Below are 24,612 nucleotides of genomic sequence, written 5' to 3'. Positions count from 1 at the left end.
TCCGCCTTGGACTTCAGTCATCCCCTGTCAGCCCCCTCCCCAATATTTTTAGTAAAAGTCACAGACAGATCACAGACTTCCGTGAATATTTGTTTATTGCCTGTGGCCTCTCCATGACTTTTACTAAAAATAACCCTGACAAAATCTTAACCTTACTCATTGTTCAAATAATTTTTAGAAGGAAGTGCTTCTTCTGGTTTTACAAAAGCTGACATACTGAACATTCATTAGAACATACTCTGGGACTGCTTCTGACTGAATCATTTTGAACAGCTTTTTATGCTAGCATAATTTGTACTGGGGTCATTGAATTTAACTCCATGAGACTAGTTCTGCACAGTCATTTTGCCTGAAATGTGTTTTCTAAATGACATCTGGTTTTCAAACTGCCTTTCGTTACATAATAGTGGCTTTAACATCTGTATGAATTTAACTACCAGCAGCAGTGGGTTTTCAGCAAGTGCAGCCAACAATGTTAATTTTTTTGCTCTAAAAGAGCAATGTATTTTCATTAGGCTGCAAAATGTTACGATTTATGTACATTTTAATATGATTCAGAAAGAGAACAGTAAGAAGGCACTTACCCAAGTATGTCATACCCTAATTGGAGAATGAAAGTCCTTCATTTTTCAATAGATTTTGGTTTCAAAACCATAAAACAGATGAAAGTTGTGGTTGAAAGTAAGCCAAACTAAAGAGTTATTATTAGCACTCTCTTTTTGGGCAGGGTAATTGAGAACTGTAGGTTCCAGAGATGGAAAATATCTATTAGATCATCTAGATGCATAGATTCCAAGGCCAGAAGGGACCCTTGTGATCGTCTAATCTGATCTCCTGTATAACACACAATTTCTAGAACATATCTGTTGGAAAAACATCCAATCTGGATTTTAAAATTGTCCATGATGGAGAATCCACCGTGATTGCACGTAAATTATTACAATAGTTAATTACTCTCATGATAAACAATTGTCCTCATTTCCTGTCTGAATTTGTCTAACTTCAGTTTCCAGCCATTGGATCATGTTATATCTTTCTCTGCTAGATTGAAGAGCACATAATTAAATATTTGTTCTGCATGTAGATACCCATCGGCTGTAATCAAGTGTCCCCTTAACCTTCTCTCTGTTAAGCTAAATAGATTGAAATCCTAGAATCTGTCACTATAAGGCATGTTTTCTACTTCTTTAATCATTCTCATGGCTCTTCTGTGAACCCTCCAATTTATCAACATTCTTCTTGAACTGTGGGCACCAGAACTGGACACAGCTTTCCAGTGGCAGTTGCCCCAGTTGCAAATATAGAAATAGAATAACCTCTACTTCTACTTGAGATTTCCCTGTTTATGCATCCCAGGATTGCATTAGCTTTTTTGGCCACAGCGTGTCACAGGGAGCTCGTGTTCAGTTGATTATTCACCATGACCCCCACATTTTTTTCAGAGTCACTGCTTCACAGGATAGTCTGCCATCTTGTAAGTATGGCCTTACATTCTAAGTTCCTAGATGTGTACATTTACATTTAGCTGTATTAAAACAGATATTGTTTGCTTGAGACCAGCTTACCAAGCGATCCAGATCGCTCTGAATCAGTGATCTCTCCTTTCCAAATTTTTGTATCATATGTAAACTTTATCATTGATGATTTTGTTTTCATCCTGGTCATTAATAAAAATGTTAAATAGCATAGGACCAAGAACTAGTTTCTGTGGGACCCTAATGGAAACATACCCACTCAATGACAATTCCTTGTTGACAGTTACATTTTGAAACCAATTTTTAATCCATTAATGTGTGCCATGTTAATTTTATATTGTTTTATGTCGTTTTTTAACCAAAATGTGTGGTACCAAGTCAAGCGCCTTACAGAAGTTTAAGTATATTACGTCAATTCTATTACTATTATCAACCAAACTTGTAATCTCATCAAAAAATGTATCAAGTTAGTTTGACAAGATCTCTTTTCCATAAACCCATATTAATTGGCATTAATTATATTACCTTCTAGTTCTGTATTAATAGAGTCCCATATCAGCATCTGTATTATCTTGTCCAGGATCAATGTCTGTCTGACAGGCCTATAATTACCCAGGTCATCTCATTTACCCTTTTTAAAAATTGGCACAATATTATCCGGACCTGCTGATTTAAAAATGTCTAACATTAGTAACTTCTGTTTAACGTCCTCCAGAGATACTAGTGGAATGGAAACAGTGTTATCACAATATAGGACTATATCAACTATTTCCCCCCCAAATACAGAACAGAAATATTTAATGAACACTTCTGCCTTTTCTGCATTATTATTAACAGTTCTACCACTTCCATCTAGTAATGGTCCAGTATTATTGTCAGGATTCTTTGTGTATGTTCTTCCTATGTATTTAAAAAACTCCTTTTTATTGTTCCTAACACTGCTGGCCCTAGAGTTTCTCTTGTGTCCCTTTGCTTCCCTTATCAATTTTCTGCAGTTCCTAACTTCTGATTTATATTAATTACTATCAACTTTCCCTTTTGTCCATTTGTTATAGATCATTTTTTAATTTTTTTATTGTTGCCTTCACTTCTCTAAATAAGATCATTTTTTATGGTATTGTGGCTTTTGGGGCATCTATTAAGATGCTCTTCAATGTTTCCCAATTATCATTTACATTTTTATGATTAAATTCTTCCTCCCAGCTGATTTGGCTTAATGGTTTTCAGGTTTTAAAATTGGCCCTATTAAAGCACCAAGTGTATACTGATCTGACTTTTTTCTGCTTGAACATTATAAATGTGATCAGGTCATGGTCACTTGTTCCTAAGCAATCAGTTCCTCTTTATCTGTTAATACAAGGTCTAATGACGAATTTCCCCATGTGGTTGCAACACTTCTTGCATTAGGAAATTGTCATCTATAATGTTTAGAAATTCCAAGGATGTTTTAGTGCTGGCAGCATCAGATGTCCAGCATATGTCACTCAAATCAAAATTCACAATGATCATACAGTTTTTTTCCAAGATCATTTTCTTCCAAGTTATCAGTAACTTAGAAACAGGTAATACCATTTTTGACATAGTGCCACTTTCCCTCCCCTTTTTCCCACATTGTCCTTCCTAAGTAGGTTATAAGCATTGATTTTAATATATCAATAGTGCCAATCATCCCACCGGGTTTCAATAATATCAACTAGATCGAACTTATGCTCATAAACGAGCAATTCCAGTTCCTCCTTTTTGTTACCCAGGCTCCTGGCATTAGTGTACAGGCAATTCAAGATTTTTTTCTCTTCATGTCTTCTGGTTCCTTGATTAATTTTGTTCTCAAAATTTCAATTTTGGTCTGAGTTCTTATCTTCCATCTTTTTACCCTCCTCTTTTGCTATTAGTTTAATGCTCTCCTGACTACTCTAGCCAGTTTGCCCCCGAGAAGATTGGTTCCCCTTCTACTGAGGCGAAGGCCATCCAAACTATACAGCCATCTCACCGTAGAAGGATGTTCCACAAAATCAAAACCCAACACCGCTTACCTACCAGCGGTTCACTTCTAGAATCTTCTGTCTTCTTTTGCTCACGAGACAGGAACGATCTCAAAGAAGAAGACTTGGATATTCTTCAGCACGCTTCTGAGTTCCCTGAAGTCATCTGTTATCTGTGAGATATCCCACAAGGCAAGAGCATCCCAGCTCTTTGGCCTTACTATCAGTCTTGGTAAGACAGAGGTCTTGTTCCAACCACCACCTTGTTCCAGTGCTCCAGCACCAGCCATCTCCATCCAAAGCACACAGCTGAAAAATGTGGATCAGTTCAAGTATTTGGGCATAACCATCTCTAGTGACAGTTGCCTTGATAAGGAAATAGTTTCCAGAATCAGTAAAGCCAGCCTGGCCTTTTGCTAACTCCGAACAAAAGTCCTGAGCAACACAACATTCATCTCTCCACCAAACTGAAGATCTATAGTGCAGTGGTCCTAACATCTCTTCTGGATGGTTCTGAGACATGTACTCTTTATAGACAGCACATTAAACAGTTTGGGCAATTTCACATGTACTCCTTCTGCTCAATAATGAGCATTTGCCAGTAGGACAGAGTGACCAATATTAAGGTACTTGAGAGAGCAAACACAACTAGCTTTGAGGAAATGCTACTGAGAGCACAACGTAGGTGGACTGAACATATCATCAGAATGGAAGACCACTACCTCCCAAAACAGATCCTGTATGGGGAGCTGAGGTGGGACAAAAAGAAAGGGTCATCCATATAAGTGCTTCAAAGATAACTTGAAGAGCAGTCTCCAGTGGGTTGGCATCAACCTCAAATATGCATAGCATAGCCATGATGAGAATTGCAACAATATTGTCATTATCATCAGCGATGGACTACTACTATCCCACAAGACAGTGTCATTAGTGCCGATATGAACCATCACCAACGGAATGTTGCCCGTTGACATTAGAAGCCTATCCAGTCTTAGAGTGATGTCTCATTTTTTGGCTCAGGAAGACAACAAACTGTCCTGTTGTCCACTTGTCCCTTGCAGAATGTTCTTTCAGTTCTTCAGAGAACTGAATCTCCAACAGCTATCATTTGTCTTCTTTGGATGGTTGGACAACTCTTTGTGGGCAAGCTTAATTTTCTTACGGGTTGGGCCGAGTTGCCATCCACATGTGCCCGGTACAGCTCTCTCATCTGTTGGATTTGCCTGATCTTGAGAGGTATCTTCGATATTTCCACATTGAGGGCCTGTTATCTATTTATATTTGTAGCTGTGTGGAATTCCTCTTGCATTTCTTCTCTCTGGTGACCACAGCCTGCCCATCCCCATCTGTCTCCTGCTGTGTAGAATGTTGCCTTGAATTCTTGTCTCTGTTGCTTACAAATCTCCTGGCCTGCTTTCTAACTTCTTCTTTCTTCCTGATTCCTTGGTGGCCACCTTCATTCTTCATTGAACCTGGGGACCTGCTGTTTTCCAAACCTAGCTGCCGAGGTACTCCTCAGCTACTGTGATTCTCAATAGCTTCTCAAGATGCCCCCGCAATCCAAGAATCCTCCAGGACAGCCACCAACTTACACTTTGTGTACAGGACATCCCTTCTGGCTGCAGGCAGGAAAGAGAAAATGGTACAACCATTTCAGGTCTCTATCGTTGGCAATCTTGACATCACACACACTGCTGAATCTGGAGGGAAGGTCTCTAAAATGCCTTCTCTCAACTTCCTCCAAAACTCTCCTGTTAGCTGCTTCTGTTCTTGGCTCATGAGATCTCCTTGCCAGTAATTTTTTATAACAAGTTTTTTCCTGCTTAGAGGAGCTCAGCTCACCCCCCTGACCACCTGGGAGCAATTAACTTCTGTCTTCAAACAGCTGGCAGCTGGTCCAAGCTCCAAGGGTTAGAGCCTCAGGGCTTTTAGCAAGGCACCCTTCTTACTCACGGCCCACAGCCCAGCTATGCAGCCTGTACACAGAGAATGAACAAACAAACAGTCAACCAACAAACTATAGGCAGACTATATGTACCACTCACCAAATCCCACTATCTTCAATCACTGAGTCTGCAGCTACCCCTCCAAAACTCTCCTTTTATCTGCCTCTGTTTGTGGCACATCTCTTTGCCAATGCAGAATTGTTCTCTGTTGTGCTTTTACTGGTGGTTTGTGTAGCCCGGTTTTGCAAGTACCCCTCAGTAGGGCTTCCATCACCCCTCTGGGAAACTGTTTCATAGGCTAATAACTCTTATATAAGGAAGGTTTTCCTAATACTCAGCCTAATTGTCCCCTTTAGATTCATGCCATTGATTCTATTTATAGCCCCCCCCCCTTTAGCTCTGCTGAATAATTCCCCTCCCTTCTATGTCATACAGTAATAATCTATATTGGTGGACTTTTCCTACCATTAGTCAATCTTCACTTAGCCAGGCTATACATATATTTCCTTGTAAATCAGACTATCCAGCCACTAATCAATTATTTCTTTTCTGTGAATATTCTCCAGTTTGTCATCATCTTCCCGGTAAGAGGCAGGATCTTCTCAGTGAATGTCCTTCACTTCTGGAATTCTTTTCTCCTCCACACAGCCCTAATGGCCTGACAAAGCTGGTCTTTGTTACCCTTTAAGGAATGATGCAAATACTTTAGCTGGTTGGTGAAAAAGATAATGCCCTTAAGTATGGCTTCTGTTATACCTGGGAGTTAGGCCTCTAAGTTTGATCAGTAGAGCTTCAGAAGGTCTGTTCTCTTCAGGGTACCACCCTCAGCCACTTGCTATTCTTAACCCCTAGCCCTTGATAATCCACCTACCCAAACACACACTTTTCAAGGATCATTCTCACACAACTACATTTCAGGGGAAATTTAGTCGTTGGATTTCAGCATAGCTATTACACCTTTTCCGTCATGCCTTGAAGGTCAAGAATTCTTCTCCGGACTTCCTGACTACCCTTTCAGAAAATTTCAGTCACTGGTATGTAACATTGTACTTTTACTGTGGTCTTTTCTACTCAGACTAAATTATAACTACATCCAATTTTACTTTTCTGTAAAGAACAGTCTTAGAATATTTCTTCTAATTTCTTTTGTTCAAAATATTCTTGATAAATGTCCTTTTTTAAAATCACCCACACAGTTTTTCTGGCTACTTTCAAGTCTGTTCTCACCAGATGTTTTTTCCAAGCTTTTGTGACAATGAAATACAGCCACTGTAATACGTGCTATGAAGAAAAAGCTTTGACAACTGAAATTTTTTGCTAAGAGGCACAATTACTTTCATTTATATCTTTCCAAATGTGGAATAAATTTTTATATGTTTCTGTTTGAAAACAGATTACTTTCCAGGGTTTACACTGCCTGAACTTTTGAAATAGTGATATTTTTCAAAGCTAGTTATAAAATAGCATTATCACCTTATTAAGATTTAGTAGAATATGGAAATTTTAATGGGAATCTTTTTATTATATATCAAGTCCCCCATCCTCCAAGGAGTGCACAGACCCCAAGTTAACATCCAAACGCATTCCCTTCCTGGGGTTGGCTTTATTAGTAACCCAAAAACAATAATACAACAGAAAACATAGTCTCTGCTTCCTCTGTGACTAGGTATCACAGGAATACCTCTGTCCTAACTCTCCATTCCCTCTGTCTAGAAAGTCACTGCCACCTCCCATATGTCTAGAGTTTAAGTTCATGAGCCACATTTGCCCCTGTGAGTAAAGCAGAATGTCAGTGGCTTTATGCAGGGTTCTAAAACTTGCTGACAGGGTGAGTTACCAGAAGAGTCCTGCTGCCCTGGTACTTTTTCACAAAGTGCTAGAATAGTATAGCTCTGTATTGTGTGAGCAGTAATATATTTAAAGATGTCAGTAATTTGAAATTGTTTCTTTTGAAAACACGAGGTGCAGTGGATTCCCATTCTTTTGTCTTAACTTTGGGGACAAGACTCAGACAGAACTTCCAAGGTGTTTCAAGGGTTACATATATCTCTTTTCCCCCCTCTCAGCATATGGTACATTCTGCCACTGCTTCATGGATTTCAGAACCCCTAAATGTACAAACTGATGTCAGTTCTCTTTCAGTTGCTACTAGCACTTAAAGGTTCGCCACCCTGTTCTTTTTTTTTCTGTGCACCTGGTGCATCAAGTGAACCTCAGAAACTGTACAGTCTCTGTATCAGATTAATCTAAAGTAATGCTTGTGAATGGAGGGCATAAGAATCAGCTAATGTAAGCAGTCTGCTAAGATTTTGGAAAGTGTATTTAGGCCCCCGTATGAAGGACTTTTCTTGAGCCCCTGCTTAACTTACGTATCCACACACTATTTGAGAGTCACAGTTTTGGTGGCTAGACTTGCTTGCTTTGGAACTAACACACTAGAGACTGTGTCAAACCTTTTTACTGGTTAGCTCTTTTATAAGGGCTGTGGAGTGACAAGGGTTTGTTTCCCTACTTTCTGTCCATTAGACATCTTTCCTTAACTTGTTCTTTACTCTCAAGTTTTTTTCAGATATTTTGAAAAGTCTTTTTTTTTTTAATTTTCATACCTTAATCACAAGAAAACTACAATAGAAGACTGTGTCAGGAGCAAAATATTGTTGCATCAGTTTACCGTCACACATCTGGCTTCCCATTACAATACAATTTCTGATGCTTTGGTATTCCAGTGTGGTAGTTTTGATGCTTCAAGACCATCTACCACCTATTTCTCCTATGTAGCAGAAGGTCTACCTTAGACTTCACTTCGTAGACATTTGTGGAATTGGACTCTGTCTTCCATATCTTTTTGGTATTATCCCGCCACAAAAAATCAGCCAGCTTGATCCTGACTAGTTTGCCCTATTTTCAACCTTTGCCTATGTTCCTCTTTAATCTCTGTCATTTGAGGCTTCTGTGCTTGGTGTATATCAGTCTTCTCCTCCTCCTGAGCCCTCTGAATCTATCTGAATCCACAGCAAACTCAGGCTTAGTGTAGATTCCTCCATATATGTCCCTATAGGAAGGGCTTGTATCCAGCGAAGAACTTGTCTCCTAATGACCTCCCGGCATTTCAGGGAATCCTTTACTAGCTAGCAGAGGTGTTAAACCTTTCTTCATTTGGGGAAGATGCTCATAATAGATTTGATATTTTGCAGTCCAGCAGTAATGTGAATTAGATTGTGTCTGCACAAGTGAGGGGACTGGTAGATAGATGGAGCTTGGCTGGGGAAGGTGAGGGGGATGAGGATAATGATGAATGAAACTCATGCTGCTAGAAAACCCAACAAAATGTTTTCTGCCAGCAGACAAAGTGAGAGAAAGTGATGGCCTTGGGTGACAAAACACAGTTGGTGCTTATGACATTCCCCAAATCTGGCAGAAAGTTTTATGCAAGGCCTGGCTGCTTCCACATAATTTATCTTGGACTAGCCACAACACACATCTTTTAGCCCCATGACCATGTCATCATGCAGCAGACACTTCCACTGTGTTCAGTCATGTCATCTTATAAGATTCCTTTAAGAACTGGTGAATGTATTTCTATGGGCTCACAACACATGGAGTCACCTTCTGAGCCTTTAGCAGAGTGCTTTTTATTTTGCCTGCCACTAAAGAAATTGTAAAATCTGTGGATAAAAAGCACTGGATAAGAGCTAAGTATTATTATTTATTTTTACTGTTTTGATTTTTAATTCCAATCAAATCTTTGAGAAGAGTGAGTGAAATGCAGTCTTTAATGACTGATCCACCATTCACTCTAAGTTGTCCTTTGTTCTCTTTGCAAATTTATAACTAGATTGTTGTCTTAGTTCCACTTGGTTCAGACCATCATCGTCCAAATATTTTTTACCACACTTCATTTTGATCCAGGAAAATTTAGACTCCAGACCTTTTTAGATGTCAAAACAGCTTTAGGGTTTTATTTTTTTAGGATTAAAACATTGTAGGACATCACTTAGACATTGTCTTTTGGGGATCACTATAGGGGAAATGACATCTGTACACATCTATCTATCTAAGTGGGTTTATATATACAGTAGATAGATAGATATAAAAGACCTGTTTATACATTAATCAGGATGACAGTACGTCAGGACATCAGTATTCCTGTATTCTCTCCTGTGTTTTCCTACCTAGCAACTACCTCAATAGTCTCAGCTTTCTTCACCCAAGTAATCTTTAAGGAGCATTTATCCAAACAGGCTCGCACATGCATTGCTGAGTGTTTAGAATATGACCCACACTGAGCGAGCATTAGAATTCAGTCATCTGTAGTAAAAGTGGCTGGTCTGTCTGCTTATGTCTGGTGCAGATATTGGCCAAGCTGCCACTTGGAACTCAAAGCACACTTTCTAGAAGCTTTATTGTTTAGAGGTGGAGGGCAGTCAGATGCCCAGATTAGTAGGGCAGTGTTTGTTTAATTATTGCACCTCTTAATTCCTTAATGGTTGCTGCTTGCTAGTCTTCAGGGTTGAGAGCTGTGGAAGCAATTTGGGGAAGGGAAAAAAGTTGCTTAACTGTAATTTGCAATTCTCATACCTTGTTTCTCCCTTAGATCTACACTCTTTCTCTCTCCAATGTCTTTAGAGTTTGGAATCTGTGTTTGCTGCTCTGCATGAACTGGAAATAGCAGTCTTATCTACCTTTGCTTTTTAAGCATAGTCTCAGTACCTGAACCTGTAGGCTTATAACTCTCTGTTTAAACATTCACTACAAAGTGATTTTTGACCCATGTGCATTGCATTAAACTTACTGAAAATGTATGGAAGAAGCATAGTTGGAGGGCTGCAGTTGACCAGGTAAATAACCTTGTTTTACTCTAAATAATGATCAAAACTTTTGTGTCTTGTAGCACGTTAAGCTTAAAACATTAATCAGAAACTTGGTATCCAGCCTGATAGTATTTCTGATTTATAGGCAGAGGATTTAGTAAGCAATTTTACAATACGGTACTGACCTTCTGTTCCATATACAGTATTTGATGAGAGTAGGGGAAATTGGTCACAATTTGTTATTAATGCAGCACTGGAACATTTGTAATGCAGCAGCAAGGTCACTTTTGATTTCTGCAGCCTACATAATATTTAGATGGGTCCAGCTCCAAGCTATCAAGGCTTATGGTGTGTTCATTGGAAGCTTTTATGAGCCTCATGCCATTCCTTCTGTAGGATATGACCTGCTTTCATTGGTAGTCTCTGAATGTAAGAGCCCAGCTGCAAGCATATCCTGCAAAAATGATTAGCCAATAATGGTGCACTGGGGTGTAAAATAGCAGTTGTAATAACAGATTACTCCATTAGGCTTCTTCATTGACTGAATAAAGACCTGATTGAGTGAAGAATGTAGAAAAATGTACTCTTCTGACTTAAACTTAAAGGATTCGATAAAATAACAAATTTAGGGGTAAGAGGAGTGCCATTAAATTGAAACCAGAGAGATTTGCAGATTAGAATTTGAGTAATTTCCTAGTCTCACTTTTCCAAAGTGCTATAGACACTAACAAAAGGAATTGTGAATCAGCTGCCTTTAACATAATTTATAGACCTAAGGTAATCTTTGCAATATTCAGGTTTGTGGGAACAAATGAAGCAGTAATCATATCATAGTTTTCAGACTTGTATTGTCCTATGCTATAAACCAAAATTAAATAGTTATACTTATTTATAAACATTGTTTCATTCCTAGCAAACCTAGTTTTTGCTCACCACAGACTTGGCGGCTGAAGAAATACTAAGGAGATTAGAATAATATTTTAAAGTAATCAATTTTGGGGCATAACTTTAACCAGTAAGGAAAGTTTGAAGGCTCCTTATTCCTTTAGCTTTCCTTTGCTTATTTACACATACATTTACTGTGGTTAAGTACTTGCTTTCTTGATGGTTTGAATTTGCATTCAGTTGCCTAATTCATTCACTCTTACTTAAGAAACTCTTTAGTACAATATATTTAGTACATTATATTTAATCACTTACAGACTTGTTAATATTTTGCTTTTGAAATATGGGACTATTTCCATTATATCTTCTCTGCCTGGTCAGATCCTGAATGACAAAATGTCACTGTGTTATGGTGCATTGTCACCAGCTGAGGGTAAGTAACTAGGAGCATCTTTTCTCCTTCTCCCTGACACACAGCATCACAGAGAGAGGGAGCAAATGAGCAATCAAGATATTTTTTAAAAATAAGGCCGAAGTAGTTACATCAGTATATTCTGATGTCCTCACTCTGCTGTGATGTACGTCAGCTAAGCAGGACAAATGAGGCTGCATTCTAATGGACTATATTCACAGGTATAAAAGACTCTCTTAAATCTGTGTCCTACAGTTCAATATTTGCATTTTGGTTTATTGCACTTCAGGATGAATTTTTCAGAACATCCCTGTGCATTTGCAGAAATAGTGTCCCAGGCTGAAGCTCCCACCTGCTCCTTTAGAGAGCTGTGGCAGCATTGCACCAATATATTTCTCCTTTCTGTACTCATGTTTTGTTTTTGTTTGTTTTTTCATTCCTGCCTTGTCAAATGGTTCGCCAATCCTAACACTTCTTCCAGAAGTGGCTTTTTGGAGGCAGCATTTCCTGTGTATGGCTCATCTGAAACACTTTCTCCTTTCTTCCTCCCCGCTTCTTACTGGTGTGTAACTCCTCACTTATTTTGTTATCCTCTTTTCTCATTTTCCACACCACCCATGAATAAAAAAAGGCCATTCTGGGTCAGACCAGTGCTCCATCTAGCCCAGTATCCTGTCTTCCAACACTGCCAGATGCTTCACAGGGAATGAACAGAACAGGGCAACTATCAAGTGTAGTATCTGTTCTTATCAGTTTAATGGACTGAATCACAGAACAGTGTGTGTTACTTTGCATTTATCAACATTGAATTTCCTCTGCCATTTTGTTCCCCATTCACCCAGTTTTGTGATATTCTTTGTAACTCTTTGCAGTCTGCTTCCTACTTAACTATCTTGAGTAATTTTGTACAGTCTGCGAACGTTGCCACTTCTCTGTTTATCCCCTTTTCCAGAATATTTTTGAATAAATTGAACAGCACAGGTCCCAGCATAAATCCTTGGGGGACCCTGCTATTTACCTCTCTCCCCTGTGAAAACTGACTGTTTCCTCCTATCTTTTAACTAGTTACTGATCCATGAGAAGACCTTCCCTCTTATCTCATGACTGTTTACTTTGCTTAAGAGCCTTTGGTGAGGGACCTTGTCAAAGGCTTTCTGAAAGTCCAAGTACACTATATCAACTGGATCGCCTTTGTCCACATGCTTGTTGACTTCTCAAAGAATTCTAATAAATTAGTGAGGGCCCTTTACAATAGGCTTGTTGACTCTTCCCCAACATATTGTGTTTATCTGTGTGCGATAATTTTGTTCTTTACTATAGTTTCAACCTATTTTCTTGGTACTGAAGTTCGGCTTTCTGGCCCGTAATTGCCAGGATTCCCTCTGGAACCTTTTTTAAAAATCGGCATGACCTTATCTATCCTCCAGTCACCTGTTACAGGGGCCGATTTCAACAATAGGTTACATAGCACAGTTAGTAGTTCTGCAGTTTCATATATGAGTTCCTTCAGAACTCTTGAGTGAAGACCATTTGGTCCTAGTGACTTATTACTGTTTAACTTTTTGGTATGTTCCAAAACTTCCTCAACTCCTCCATCTGGGGCAGTTCCTCAGATTTGTCATCTGAAAAGAATGGCTCGGGTGTGGAAATCTTCCTCATGGCTTTATGTTCCTTGAGTGCCCCTTTAGCACCTTGATCGTCCAGTGACCCCACTGATTGTTTGGCAGGCTTCCTGCGTCTAATGTACTTAAACACTTTTGCTATTAATTTTTGCTAGTTGTTCTTTAAATTCTTTTTTAGTCCGCCTAATTATACTTTTATACTTGACTTGCCAGGGTTAGCACTCCTTTCTATCTTCCTCACTAGAGTTTGACTTCCAGTTTTTAAAGGATGCCTTTTTGTTGCTAACCGCCTCTTTTACTGTGCTGTTGTGCTGATGTGGAGTTTTTTGGTCCTTTTATTGTTTGTTTGTTTTTATTTGGGGTATGCATTTAGTTTGAGCCTCTGTTATATTTTTAAAATAGTTTCCATGCAGCTTGCAGGCATTTCACTTTTTTATGTCTATTTAACTAGATTCTGTGTTAAAAAAAATTCTCATTTTTGAAGTTAAATGTTATTGTGGTGGGTATGTTTCTCCCTACAAAGCTATTAAATTTAATTACAGTACAGTCACTATTACTGAACGGTTCAGCTATATTCACCTCTTGGACCAGATCCTGTGCTGCACTTAGGACTAAATAAAGAATTGCCCCTCCCCTTGTGGATTCCAGGACTAGTGCTCCAAGGAGCAATCATTAATGGTGTCTAGAAATTTTCTCCCTTCATCCCTTCAGTGACACCTGGCAGACCAGGTGCCACCTCATGCCAAGGGCCCTCGGTCTCAGCTGAACACTAACCAATACATAGCTGGAAACCAGTCTGGCTCATCTGTGTGTTAGTATTGTTAAAATAGATGTTAAGTTTATAAGTATGTGTTTAGACTTTATGAAATGCTTGTAGGATGCTGCATATTAGGGCTGTCAATTAATCATAGTTAACTCAAGCGATTAACTCAAAACAAATTAACTAGATTAAAAAAATAATTGCCATTAAACAATAAGAGAATACCAATTGAAATTTATTATGAATATTTTGGATGTTTTTCTATATTTTCAAATATATTGATTTCAGTTACAACACAGAATATAAAGTGTACAGTGCTCACTTTATATTATTTTTTATTACAAATATTTGCACTGTAAAAAGATGTACAAAAGAAATAGAATTTTTAATTTTACCTCGTACAAGTACTGTAGTGAAATCTCTTTATTGTGAGAGTTCAACTTCCAAATGTAGATTTTTTTTTTTGTTACATAACTGCACTCAAAAACAAAACTATGTAAAACTTTGGAGCCTACAAGTCCATTCAGTCCTACTTCGTGTTCAGCCAATCACTAAGACAAACAAGTTTGTTTACATTTATCGGAATTAATGCTGCCCGATTCTTATTTACAGTGTCACCTGAAAGTGAGACCAGCGTTGTCATGGCACATGGAGGGAGGGATAGCTCAGTGGTTTGAGCATTGGCCTGCTAAACCCAGGGTTGTGAGTTCAATCCTTGAGGGGGCCACTTGGGGATCTGGGGCAAAATCAGTACTTGGTCCTGCTAGTGAAGGCAGGGGGCTGGACTCGATGACCTTTCAAGGTCCCTTCCAGTTCTAGGAGATGGGATATCTCCATTATTTTTTTATTTTTTTTTGTAGCCGGCGTTGCAACTTATTTACGTGCCAGATGTGCTAAACATTCGTATGCCTCCTCACACTTAGGCCACCATTCCAGAGGACATGCTTCCACGTTGCTGACGCTTGTTAAAAAATGAATGCATTACTTAAAATTGTCGCTGAACTTCTTGGGGGAGAATTGTATGTCTCCTGCTCTGTGGTTTTACCCGCATCCTGACATATATTTTGTGTTATGGCAGTCTCAGATGACGACCCAGCACATGTTGTTTGATTTAAGAACACTTTCCTTGCAGATTTGACAAAACACAGAGAAGATACCAATGTGAGATTTCCAAAAATAGCTACAGCACTCGACCCAAGGTTTAAGAATCTGAAGTGCCTTCCAAATTCTGAGAGGGACGAGATGTGGAACATGCAGTCAGAAGTCTTAAAAAAGCAACATTCTGATGCAGAAACTACAAAACATGAACCACCAAAAAAGAAAATCAACCTTTTGTTCGTGGCATCTGACTTACATGATGAAAATGAACGTGCATCAGTCCGCACTGCTTTGGATTGTTATCGAGCAGAACCCATCATCAGCATGGAAGCATGTTCTTTGGAATTCTGGTTGAAGCATGAAGAGGCATTGAAATGTTTAGCATATCTGGCATGTAAATACCTTGCAACGCCAGCTACAACAGTGCCATGCAAACACCTGTTCTCACTTTCAGGTGACATTGTAAATAAGAAGTGGGCAACATTATCTCTTGTAAATGTAAACAAACTTGTTTGTCTTAGCGATTGGCTGAACAAGAAGTTAGGACTTGGTGGACTTGTAGGCTCTAAAGTTTTACATTATTTTATTTTTGAGTGCAGTTACCTAAAAAAAATGTTTAGATTTGTAAGTTGCACTTTCACGATAAAGAGATTGCACTACCGTACTTATGAGGTGAATTGAAAAATTTATTTTGTTTATCTTTTTTACAGTGCATATATTTGTAATCAATAATAATAGAAAGTGAGCACTGTACACTTTGTACTGTGTTGTAATTGAAATCAATATATTTGAAAATGTAGAAAACATCCAAAAATATTTAAGTAAATAGTATCTATTATTATTTAACAATGTGATTAAAACTGCAATTAATCATGATTAATATATGCAGTAGGGCTGTCAAACGATTACAAAAATTAATCTCACTTATAAGATCTGTACCCCATATTATAAAGTGATATTAAGTGTTTGCATTATAATCCTCTGTGATCCTATAAGCCATCAAACAGGAAAGGAGCATTAATTATTGTAAAATGCTGGCTTCCTACAGAGGGTGTTAGGTCCTGCCCACCAAGAAGGCCTATTGAAACAAAATGAGACATTGTGAAACATCAAAGAACAAAGACTTTAATTGTCTTCCACTGCACTCCCTCAAGAGGAGACATGTGAGTGAACTCATCCCATCCGCTTGAACTCTGGGGGGGAAGAAGATAAAAATCCTGACAGGTTTTCTAAGCATAAGGATAGGATCCCCAGCTGCTTAGCCTAGGTTAGCTCTGAAGAACATATAGATCTTGCATATTTCAGGAGCTTCTATCACCTTTTGGAACCTAAGACTGTAACTCATTTATGTATGTATGTTTACCTGCTTTAACCTTGTAAATAACCTTTTCCTTAGTTAATAAATCTTTAGTGTATATTATAGGATTGTCTACAAGCATTGTCTTTGGTGTAAAATCTAAAGTGCAATTGACTTGTGGTAAGTGACCGGTCCTTTGGGATTGGAAGTAACCTGAATATTGTTGTGAGTTTCTGGTGTAAGGGACCATCTATCACAGAGGCAAGCATGCGTAGGTGGCAAGATAGACTGGAGTACCCAAGGGGACTGTCTGTGACTTTGTTGTTAAGCTGTTATAGTGTCTGAGGAGTTTACACCTGATACTTGGTTGGTGAAATTTAAGTATAGAACTCACAATCAGTAAGAGGTTTGTGCCCTGTTTCTTAATAGTCTGCTCTGAAGTTGGTACTCAGGTTCTTACCAACCTAGACAGTTTGACATCTTCCTGAGATGACATATGGGTATATGTCAATATGGGGATAGTTGAAATCCCCCATTATTATTCGGTTTTCTGTTATTGTAGCCTCTTTAATCTCCCTGAGCATTTCACAGTCACCATCACCATCCTGGTCAGGTGATCAGTAATATATTCCTACTGCTATACTCTTACTGTATGTATTTTCACCACTGTGCTCCTTTCCCTTCAACCTTTGTCTGCCCCACGTCTGGGCTCTGTGGGGAGGGGAGGACTGGTGTATGGGCTGGTGGCTGCCCCGTAGCTGGGCTCTGGGGAGGAGGGCTGGGAGCTGCCCCCTGGGAGGGAGGGCTGGTGTTTGGGCCAGGGGGTTCCCCATGGCTTGGCTCTGGGGGAAAAGGGGTACAGGTATCTGGGCCAGGGAGTGCCCTGCAGCTGGGCTGTGGGGGGATGGGAGTGTGGGTATCTGGGCTCTGGGGGGCCCCACACAGCCCCCTCCAGCACTTCCCAACTGGAACTGGTTTGTTAGGGCTTTCTTTAACTCTCTATTCCTGGAGGAATCTTTTTTGCTGTTGACTGTATTGTTGACATACTTGTTGGCAGGTATTTTGAAATAAATTACCAAAATAATTGAAACTGGAGTGATTCTATTGTGTTATTTTGACAAAATATGCAGAATTTTTAATTTTTTGGCACAGAATTCCCCCAGGAGTCACTGTGACAGTAAGGAGCCAGACAAGAAAGACAAAGCTTGAGCAGCCAGTAAGGGGGTACGGGTGCAGGCTAAAGATGGTGGCATCGTTTTGTCTTTGTCTGTCATCCTCTTGTCATCCCAGATGATGGAGTAGGGGATAATGGTTCCTTCATTTCTCTCACTTCCCCCAACAGAGTCCTGATGGCTAGTTGCTACAAAGTCCACTGTGCTCTGAGCAAAAAGCTTTCCTCTTATGACTAGTACCCAGCTTGCTCAGCGAACTCACCTGCACACCACACCAAGTTCACAGATGCCTTTGGCAAAGAACTTTTTGGCATCCCACCCTCAATCTTGGAGTCAGAAGGAGAAAATAGCCAACAATATGGACAATTTAAAAATAAACCCTGTGCATAAGTTTGTCTTTAGCCTGTGAAGCCTTTATGGGAGGGATTGTCTCTTTTCTGTATTTGTACAGTGCCCAGCACAACTGGACCTAAATCCTGACTGCAGCCTTTGTGTGCTAGTGTAATACAGTATAAATATTTATTATTACAGCTGATGATGATGATTATAATAATAACAATAAAAATCACCCTTGAGGCACACACTTAACACAGATTAGCCTTCAGGAGCTCCATTAAACTAAATGTGTATTCATAGTGTATTTTTTGTGTCTTTTTCCCTTCTAGTTCTGTATCTCCCAGCTTCATTCTTTTCCTATATCTTTACATCTGTACTTCCGCATTTGTCATTTTCTCTCTCTCTCATTTGTCTCTCACCATTCACACTTTTTCTAGGGTCTCCATTAGGGTGATTAAATGTCCCGATTTTATAGAGACAGTCCCAATTTTTGGGTCTTTTTCTTATATAGGCTCCTATTGCCCCCCATCCCGTCCCGATTTTTCACATTTTCTGTCTGGTCACACTAGTCTCCATACTTCTTCCTTTCCTTTATTTTTAGTGTGCGCTTGGGCACCATTTAAAGTAAGTGGCAAATGTATTCCTTATGTTTAATATGGTGTATACCTTCAATACCACAGTGTGGAAACTATCAAGACTTTAATGGCATTGAGTGTGCATGTGTGTACATATATATGTATGTATTGATACATACATATCCAACTCTGCTAAGAGATCATCTTTTGGAAGAAGGAAAAGAGTGATCGATCTCTCAAGATATAGTGTGTGTGTGTCTGTACATGAGTGGGCACACACACACACCTCTCTTTCCTTCCAGGCCCACTTCCCAAGGGATGGGGTTTTGGCTTAGCGCATGATCTTCAGGACCCTTCATCCTGCGTTCCAACCTTGGGGCTTCTGTCTCATGGCAGGGTAGGGTGATTCAATGAGTTTGTTTGAAATGTGGTCTAATCTGGCACAAGGGGCTCTGGGGTATAAAACTCTGAGTATGACAATTCGAAAAGGTGGTCTCCACATGTGAGGGAAGTGAACTTGATGTATGTCTTAGGTGGCTGTCAAGACTTAGAACGTGCCAATTCATGGAGGTAACGGATCTGTAGAGGTATTTAAGAAGAATTTCAGGGTAACCTCTGATATGAAGTGCCCTAGATTTCAACCTATGCATAAGGCTGCTCCTGCTGCAGACCTGCTCATGTGAATTTACACCCTTCTGGGTCAGCTGGTTTCAGAACAGTGTGACAGTCAGTGGGACAGTATAGCCAAATGTAAAACTTCCTTATGAAATAAGAGACATTTGGTGACCTTGCAAAAGTTATGTTGGTGACAAATGAAAATTTGGTCATTGTTATTCCTGTTTGCAAAAGTGAGTAATGTTTCAGTGATGTCTCTTGTTTCTAGATCACCTCTCTTGTGACACTCCAGCTTTTAACCTTGGTTGGCCATGATGACCAGCTTGATGGACCGAAGTACAAATGTACTGTCTCTCTGGACTTCATCAGGGCTATTGCAAGGTAAGATTGTTAAATAGCATTTAATGTTGCATGCACAGACCTGTATAAAAGGTTTAGATTTCAAAACCAATTCTTTGTTTAACCATTTATACTGGCTTCCTGCAGTGCACAGTGATACGGGAGTAATACTTGTTGATCCTTTTCTCTCCATTCTTCAACTCAATACTGAGGGGCTGTCAGCTGCAAAGCATTCAGTAATAGAGAATCTCATGGCCTGTCACAGGGTGAATGTTAGTGGTCTCTTAGAAAAGCACGCAGATTCCTTCCTTGCCAGTGGGATGACAGTGAGAGTCTATGACATTGTTAGCTACAATCTTCATGGAAAATGTGGCAGAGCCATTTATGTGAAATCTGATATTTATGAGGAGGCCCTACCAACTACTTTGTCTCACTGTGATATTGTAAGAGTTAGTCAGTTTGAAGTTGCAAATGTTTATAAACCTGCTGATGTAGCCTGAAACACCCCATCTTGACAAACGCTTCAACATCCATCTATCTGTTAGGGGCTTCAACAGTCACCACACCTCCTGGGGCTATAAGAGAGTCTGACAAGAATAGACAAGATCTCACAGACTGGGCTTCTATAAATGATCTATAGTTCTTTCATTTCCTTAAGCAGCCAGCCACTTTTTCTCTGCATGATGGAAGTACTGCTGTTCTACTGACCTCAAGTGGGACATCTCAACAGGGGGCTGTGACATTACACTCCATATTCTTCATAGAAATATGGATATGATATGATATGGTATAACTAAGATATACTTTATGCAAGATGGCCCATGTGAGGTATCATTAGAAAGGTCTTGATTTACTGAATGTGCTTATCCAATTTGTATGCATGTATCATTTTTGTATCTGAAGCTGGAAATATTGACCATATCTCTGTATTTCAAATGTGCTACGTTGGATGAGGCCAGACAATGTTAGTGGCTTACTGAAGAAATGCACATAAGCACACAAGGATTACCGCAGGAACTGTGTGCAGTAGACACCTCTCAGAGACAGCTTGACACAGTGGGAACTGTTTGACCCAGGTCACAGCAAAAAAGGTTTCCAGCATGTGGGGGGAAGATATAAAAGAGGGACAATGACAACAGGAGAGGACCTCACTCACCCTACAACACACCTGAGGAACAAAGACTGAACTGTGGGAAGTGATGGTCCCAGGCTGGAAGGATTTTTAGCCTGTGTAAGAAAACCTGGGAAAGCCAAGGCAACTTGTGCCTTAAGAATCTGCCAGCCTGTTTATCATTCAGAGTGAGAATTTGCTAATTTGTATCCTACGTATCTAGTGTCTTAAGCTCAGTTTGCGTGTTTTGTTTCATTTGCTTAGTAATCTGCTTTGTTCTGTTTGCTATCCCTTGAACCACTTAAAATCTCTCTTTTATAGTTAATAAAATGTATTTTATTTATTATTAAACCCAGTTAATGCAATTTCTAACAGGAGGGGGCAAGAAGTCCTGCACATCTCTTTTCACATTGAGGAAAAGGGCGGATTTTTATGAGCTTGTGCTGTGCAGATTTTTCTATGCAGTGCAAGACAGCTTTATTTTGGGTTTATCTCCCAAAAGGTGTGCACGTGAGTGCTGGGGGAGTCCTCTCACACAGAGCTGACTTCAGTCTGTGACTACAGCGGGGTGTGGCCTACCTGTGTGTGTGTGCTGCAAGAGGCCAGAGAGCCTAATTCAGCAAAGCAGGGAGCGGGAACCCAGGCTGGTTAAGCAAGAGAGGCTCAGTGAAATCCTAGTACATCAGGTGGCATCCCAGAAGAGGGGTCCGACTCATTACAGGGGCCAACCGTTACCAGCCTCCTCTGGAGTTCTTGGAAACTTCCCACACAGCCAGTACCTGTCCCCTTCTGCCCTATTCTTATTCTGATAGGAGTGACAATCTCCATAATAATCACTATACCTAGATTATGGTGGAATTATAGAAGGGAAGACTGGAAAAAATTGTCAGTTGATCAATGAGCACATAGTGTGAATACCCCATAATATTCTGAAGAAAATGCTTACACTTGCTTCTCAAAAGCAATCTTTGAAGCAGACACTACATCCATCCCATGTGGCCAACAAAAGACTTACGTAGCCTGCTTAGATGTGGAATGCATAGCATTTCTGAAGCAGTGTGAAGAATCTGGTAACTTAGAGACAGCAAACTACTGACAACCTCTATGCCTGTTGCAGGGAATGTTGGGAATAAGTTACATCAACTACGGATGTGACAAGATCTAGCAGGAAAGCACAGTCATTCAGAAGGAAGCTTGGCGGCAGCACAGAAACCACTAACCACACACCAGTGGAAAGTGTCCCCAAACAGCATCACCACACACCTAACCAATATGACAAAAGCCAACAGGGACATGCCATTTGAGGAATCAGTAAAGAGGGAATGGCACCCATAAAGATTGTACCTTCATGTGAATACGACATCTTTCAGCCTTTATCCACTGAAGATGTGAAGAGAGCACTACTGAAAGCAAGAAAAACATGTGGCCTTGACAAGATTGCACCAGAAATTCTGTTCCATCTTTGTAAGAAGAGCATAAAATGATTGTCAACAGCTATACAAAACCAGGAAAGCACCAATCCGTTCCAGCTAGCTACCATAGGATAATCACTTCTGAGCTGTACTTACAAACTTTTGGAGCAACTAATTCCGCAAAGAATCATGCCCACAGTAGAACAGGATCTAAGTGATGAACAGGGCAAGGTTCCAGATCTAGTTCTTGCTTTTACCACCTGTACAGAAAATGGTTTTCAACAGAAGGAAAAAAGACAAGAGATTGTGTTTCTTGACTACTGTCTGGCACATTGGCCTGTTGATCATGATGTCAAAGATGTTACCTCAATGGGTTGTTATAGTTACGGAAATGGTCTTTTGAAACAGACAATTCCAGGTGGTGCTAGAAAATAAACTAAGCACATGGAGGATTCAGAAGAACAGATTCCCTCGGGGATCTGTTTTTGCCCTACCCTTTTTCAATATATTTACAGAAAGATCTACCTCCAACAATCTCAAAGCCATTCAAGTATATGGATAACATCTTCCTAGCTTAAAGAGACAGGGACTTCAAAAAGACCAAGGACAATCTGAACCAAAATATGGCAGCTATCAGTGGCTACTGCAGTAATTGGAGTCTTAAATCCAGTGTGTCAAAGACAGTGTCCTCATGTTTTCACCTCAATCATGGAAATGTTTCATGAGGACTCAGCACCTTGAATGGAGAATGACTAGCACATGACCCAAAGCCAATATATCTAGATGTAACAGAAAGTTACTCACCTTGTGCAGTAACTGAGGTTCTTCGAGATATGTCCCCCTGTGAGTGCTCCATTTTAGGTCATTGTGCACCCTGTGCCTCTAGTCAGAGAATTTCAACAGCAATACCCAGCTAGGCCACACATTCGCTCGCCCCATCTCACGCCTATGGTGGCAGTTGATTAGCACTGTGCGGCCGCCCCACCTCTCAGTTCCTTCTCTACCGCAGAGTATTGATGAGAACTCCGAAGTGGAGGGGAGGAGGGAGGGTAGTGGAGCACCCACAGGGACACACATCTTGAAGAACCTTAGTTACTGCACAAGGTGAGTAACCCTCTCTTCTTCAAGTGATGTCCCTGTGGTGCTCCACTTTAAGTGACTGTATAGCAGTGCCCCTTGGTGGGAGGAGGGATTCGGAGTTAGTTCTGAATAAACGAGAGGATCATGTGTCCCAGCTGTGTGTCAGGTGCTTAGACCTGATCAAAGATATAGTGTTGATGTTTTGCATATGTTGATAATAGGCATTTCGTTCAGGAAGGCAGCGGATGTGGCTACAGATCTTGTGAAGTGTGTTCTGACCCATGAGTGGGAGTGGGAGGGTGTAGGTCATGTTGTCAGTAATAGAGGTAGATGCAATCTGAAATCCTTCTAGAAAGTCTCTGCTTAGCAATGGGTTTGCCTTTGGAACATTCTGTGATGGAGAGGAACAATTTAGGAGTCTTCCTGAACGACTTGGTCTGTTCAAGATAAAAGGCTAGCATTGTTCTGATGTCCAGGGTGTGGAAAATTGCCTCTTGTCTATCCTTGTGAGGTTTAGGGAAGAACGTGGGAAGATGGATAGGTTGATGAATGTGGAAGGAAGAAGGAACTTCAAGCAAATATTTAGGGTGAGGTCTGAGAGTGACCTGCCATAAGACCCCCTATTTCTCCCACATGCCTAGCGGACATGATGGCAGCTAGGAAGGCTACTTTCATGGAAAGATGTAGAAGAGAACATATGGCCAAAGGTTCGAATGGGGCAGTTGTGAGAGATCGAAGCACAAAGGTCAGGTCCCACAGGGACATTGGGGGCTCTGGGTTCTGGGTAGAGGCTGCACACTCCCTGGAGGAATCTTGATAATTGAATGAGCAAATTGGGTTATCATAAGGAGTGGTTCTAGAGTAATGCTGTTTGCCCTGTTCATTAACGGCATCGATTACCAATAAATTTGGCTGAGGGTGTCTGAATAGGAATTCAAACCCTTTTGAAGGGATATAATGTTTTTTGTCCTCCCTCTTACATGTGGGTGGGATGGTAGCGGGGGGTCTGCAAGATGTTTGTGGCGGGTTCCATGAATGCTGTGTTAATCAGGAGGGCAATCTTGGAGGAGGCAGACGTGTGGAGTATGTCCAAGAGCTCGTGACATGACTCAAAGATCTCCTCTAGGGGTATCTGGTGTGTGTCTGCTATTCTTTTGAAGAGTTCTTGGAAATTTCTGAAATCGTCTCCAGCAGTAGGCAGAGAGGGGGCATGATAGTCTCGTCTGGTGAGAATGAAGTGGTGGTAGCAGGAGCTGCCTCCTGATCTAAGATTAATTCTGTCTCCTCAAAGGTTAGTTCGGGAGGGGCATCTATTGGCACTGTGAATTTTGGTGAAGAGTGCCTGTGTACCTACATGGTGCCATTCAGGTTTGGGGCAATACTGTCTATGAGCTGCCCACGGGTCCCAGAATGCCCACTGAGGTGGGAAGGGCTTAGGTGGAGGCCCCCAGGTGACCATACCATCCCTGAAAATCAGGCTGCGGCACATATTTAGGGCGCTGCTGATGTGCAGACCAAACACTGCCTTGTATAGGTGAAGTGTGTTGGGAGGAGAAAGCTTCCCCTTCCTCGTCCTCCTAACTAGAGAAAGGAGGGGCAGATTTAGTTGGTGGAGTGAGTGGCAGTGAAAGTACCAAAGAAGTATTGGTACCGAGGAGAGATGATTCTGGTACTGGGGCAATCG

The 24,612-nt window shown here is 40.5% G+C and overlaps 1 protein-coding gene across 4 annotated transcripts in view; it reads left to right on the top strand.

Moving 5' to 3' along the window:
* ORC5 (origin recognition complex subunit 5) overlaps nt 1-24,612 on the top strand; it is a 202,680-nt gene that overhangs the window by 167,041 nt on the left and 11,027 nt on the right. For all 4 annotated transcript variants that reach the window (XM_054017942.1, XM_054017953.1, XM_054017925.1 and 1 more), the window contains exon 14: nt 19,255-19,367. In XM_054017942.1, the coding sequence (XP_053873917.1) occupies nt 19,255-19,367 (113 nt within the window). The remainder of the gene's footprint in view (nt 1-19,254; nt 19,368-24,612) is intronic.

This window comes from Malaclemys terrapin, chromosome 1 (genome assembly GCF_027887155.1).
Source record: "Malaclemys terrapin pileata isolate rMalTer1 chromosome 1, rMalTer1.hap1, whole genome shotgun sequence".
NCBI lineage: Eukaryota > Metazoa > Chordata > Testudines > Emydidae > Malaclemys > Malaclemys terrapin.
Note: the sequence above shows the minus strand (reverse complement) of the source record. Positions and strands in the feature narration are given on the sequence as shown.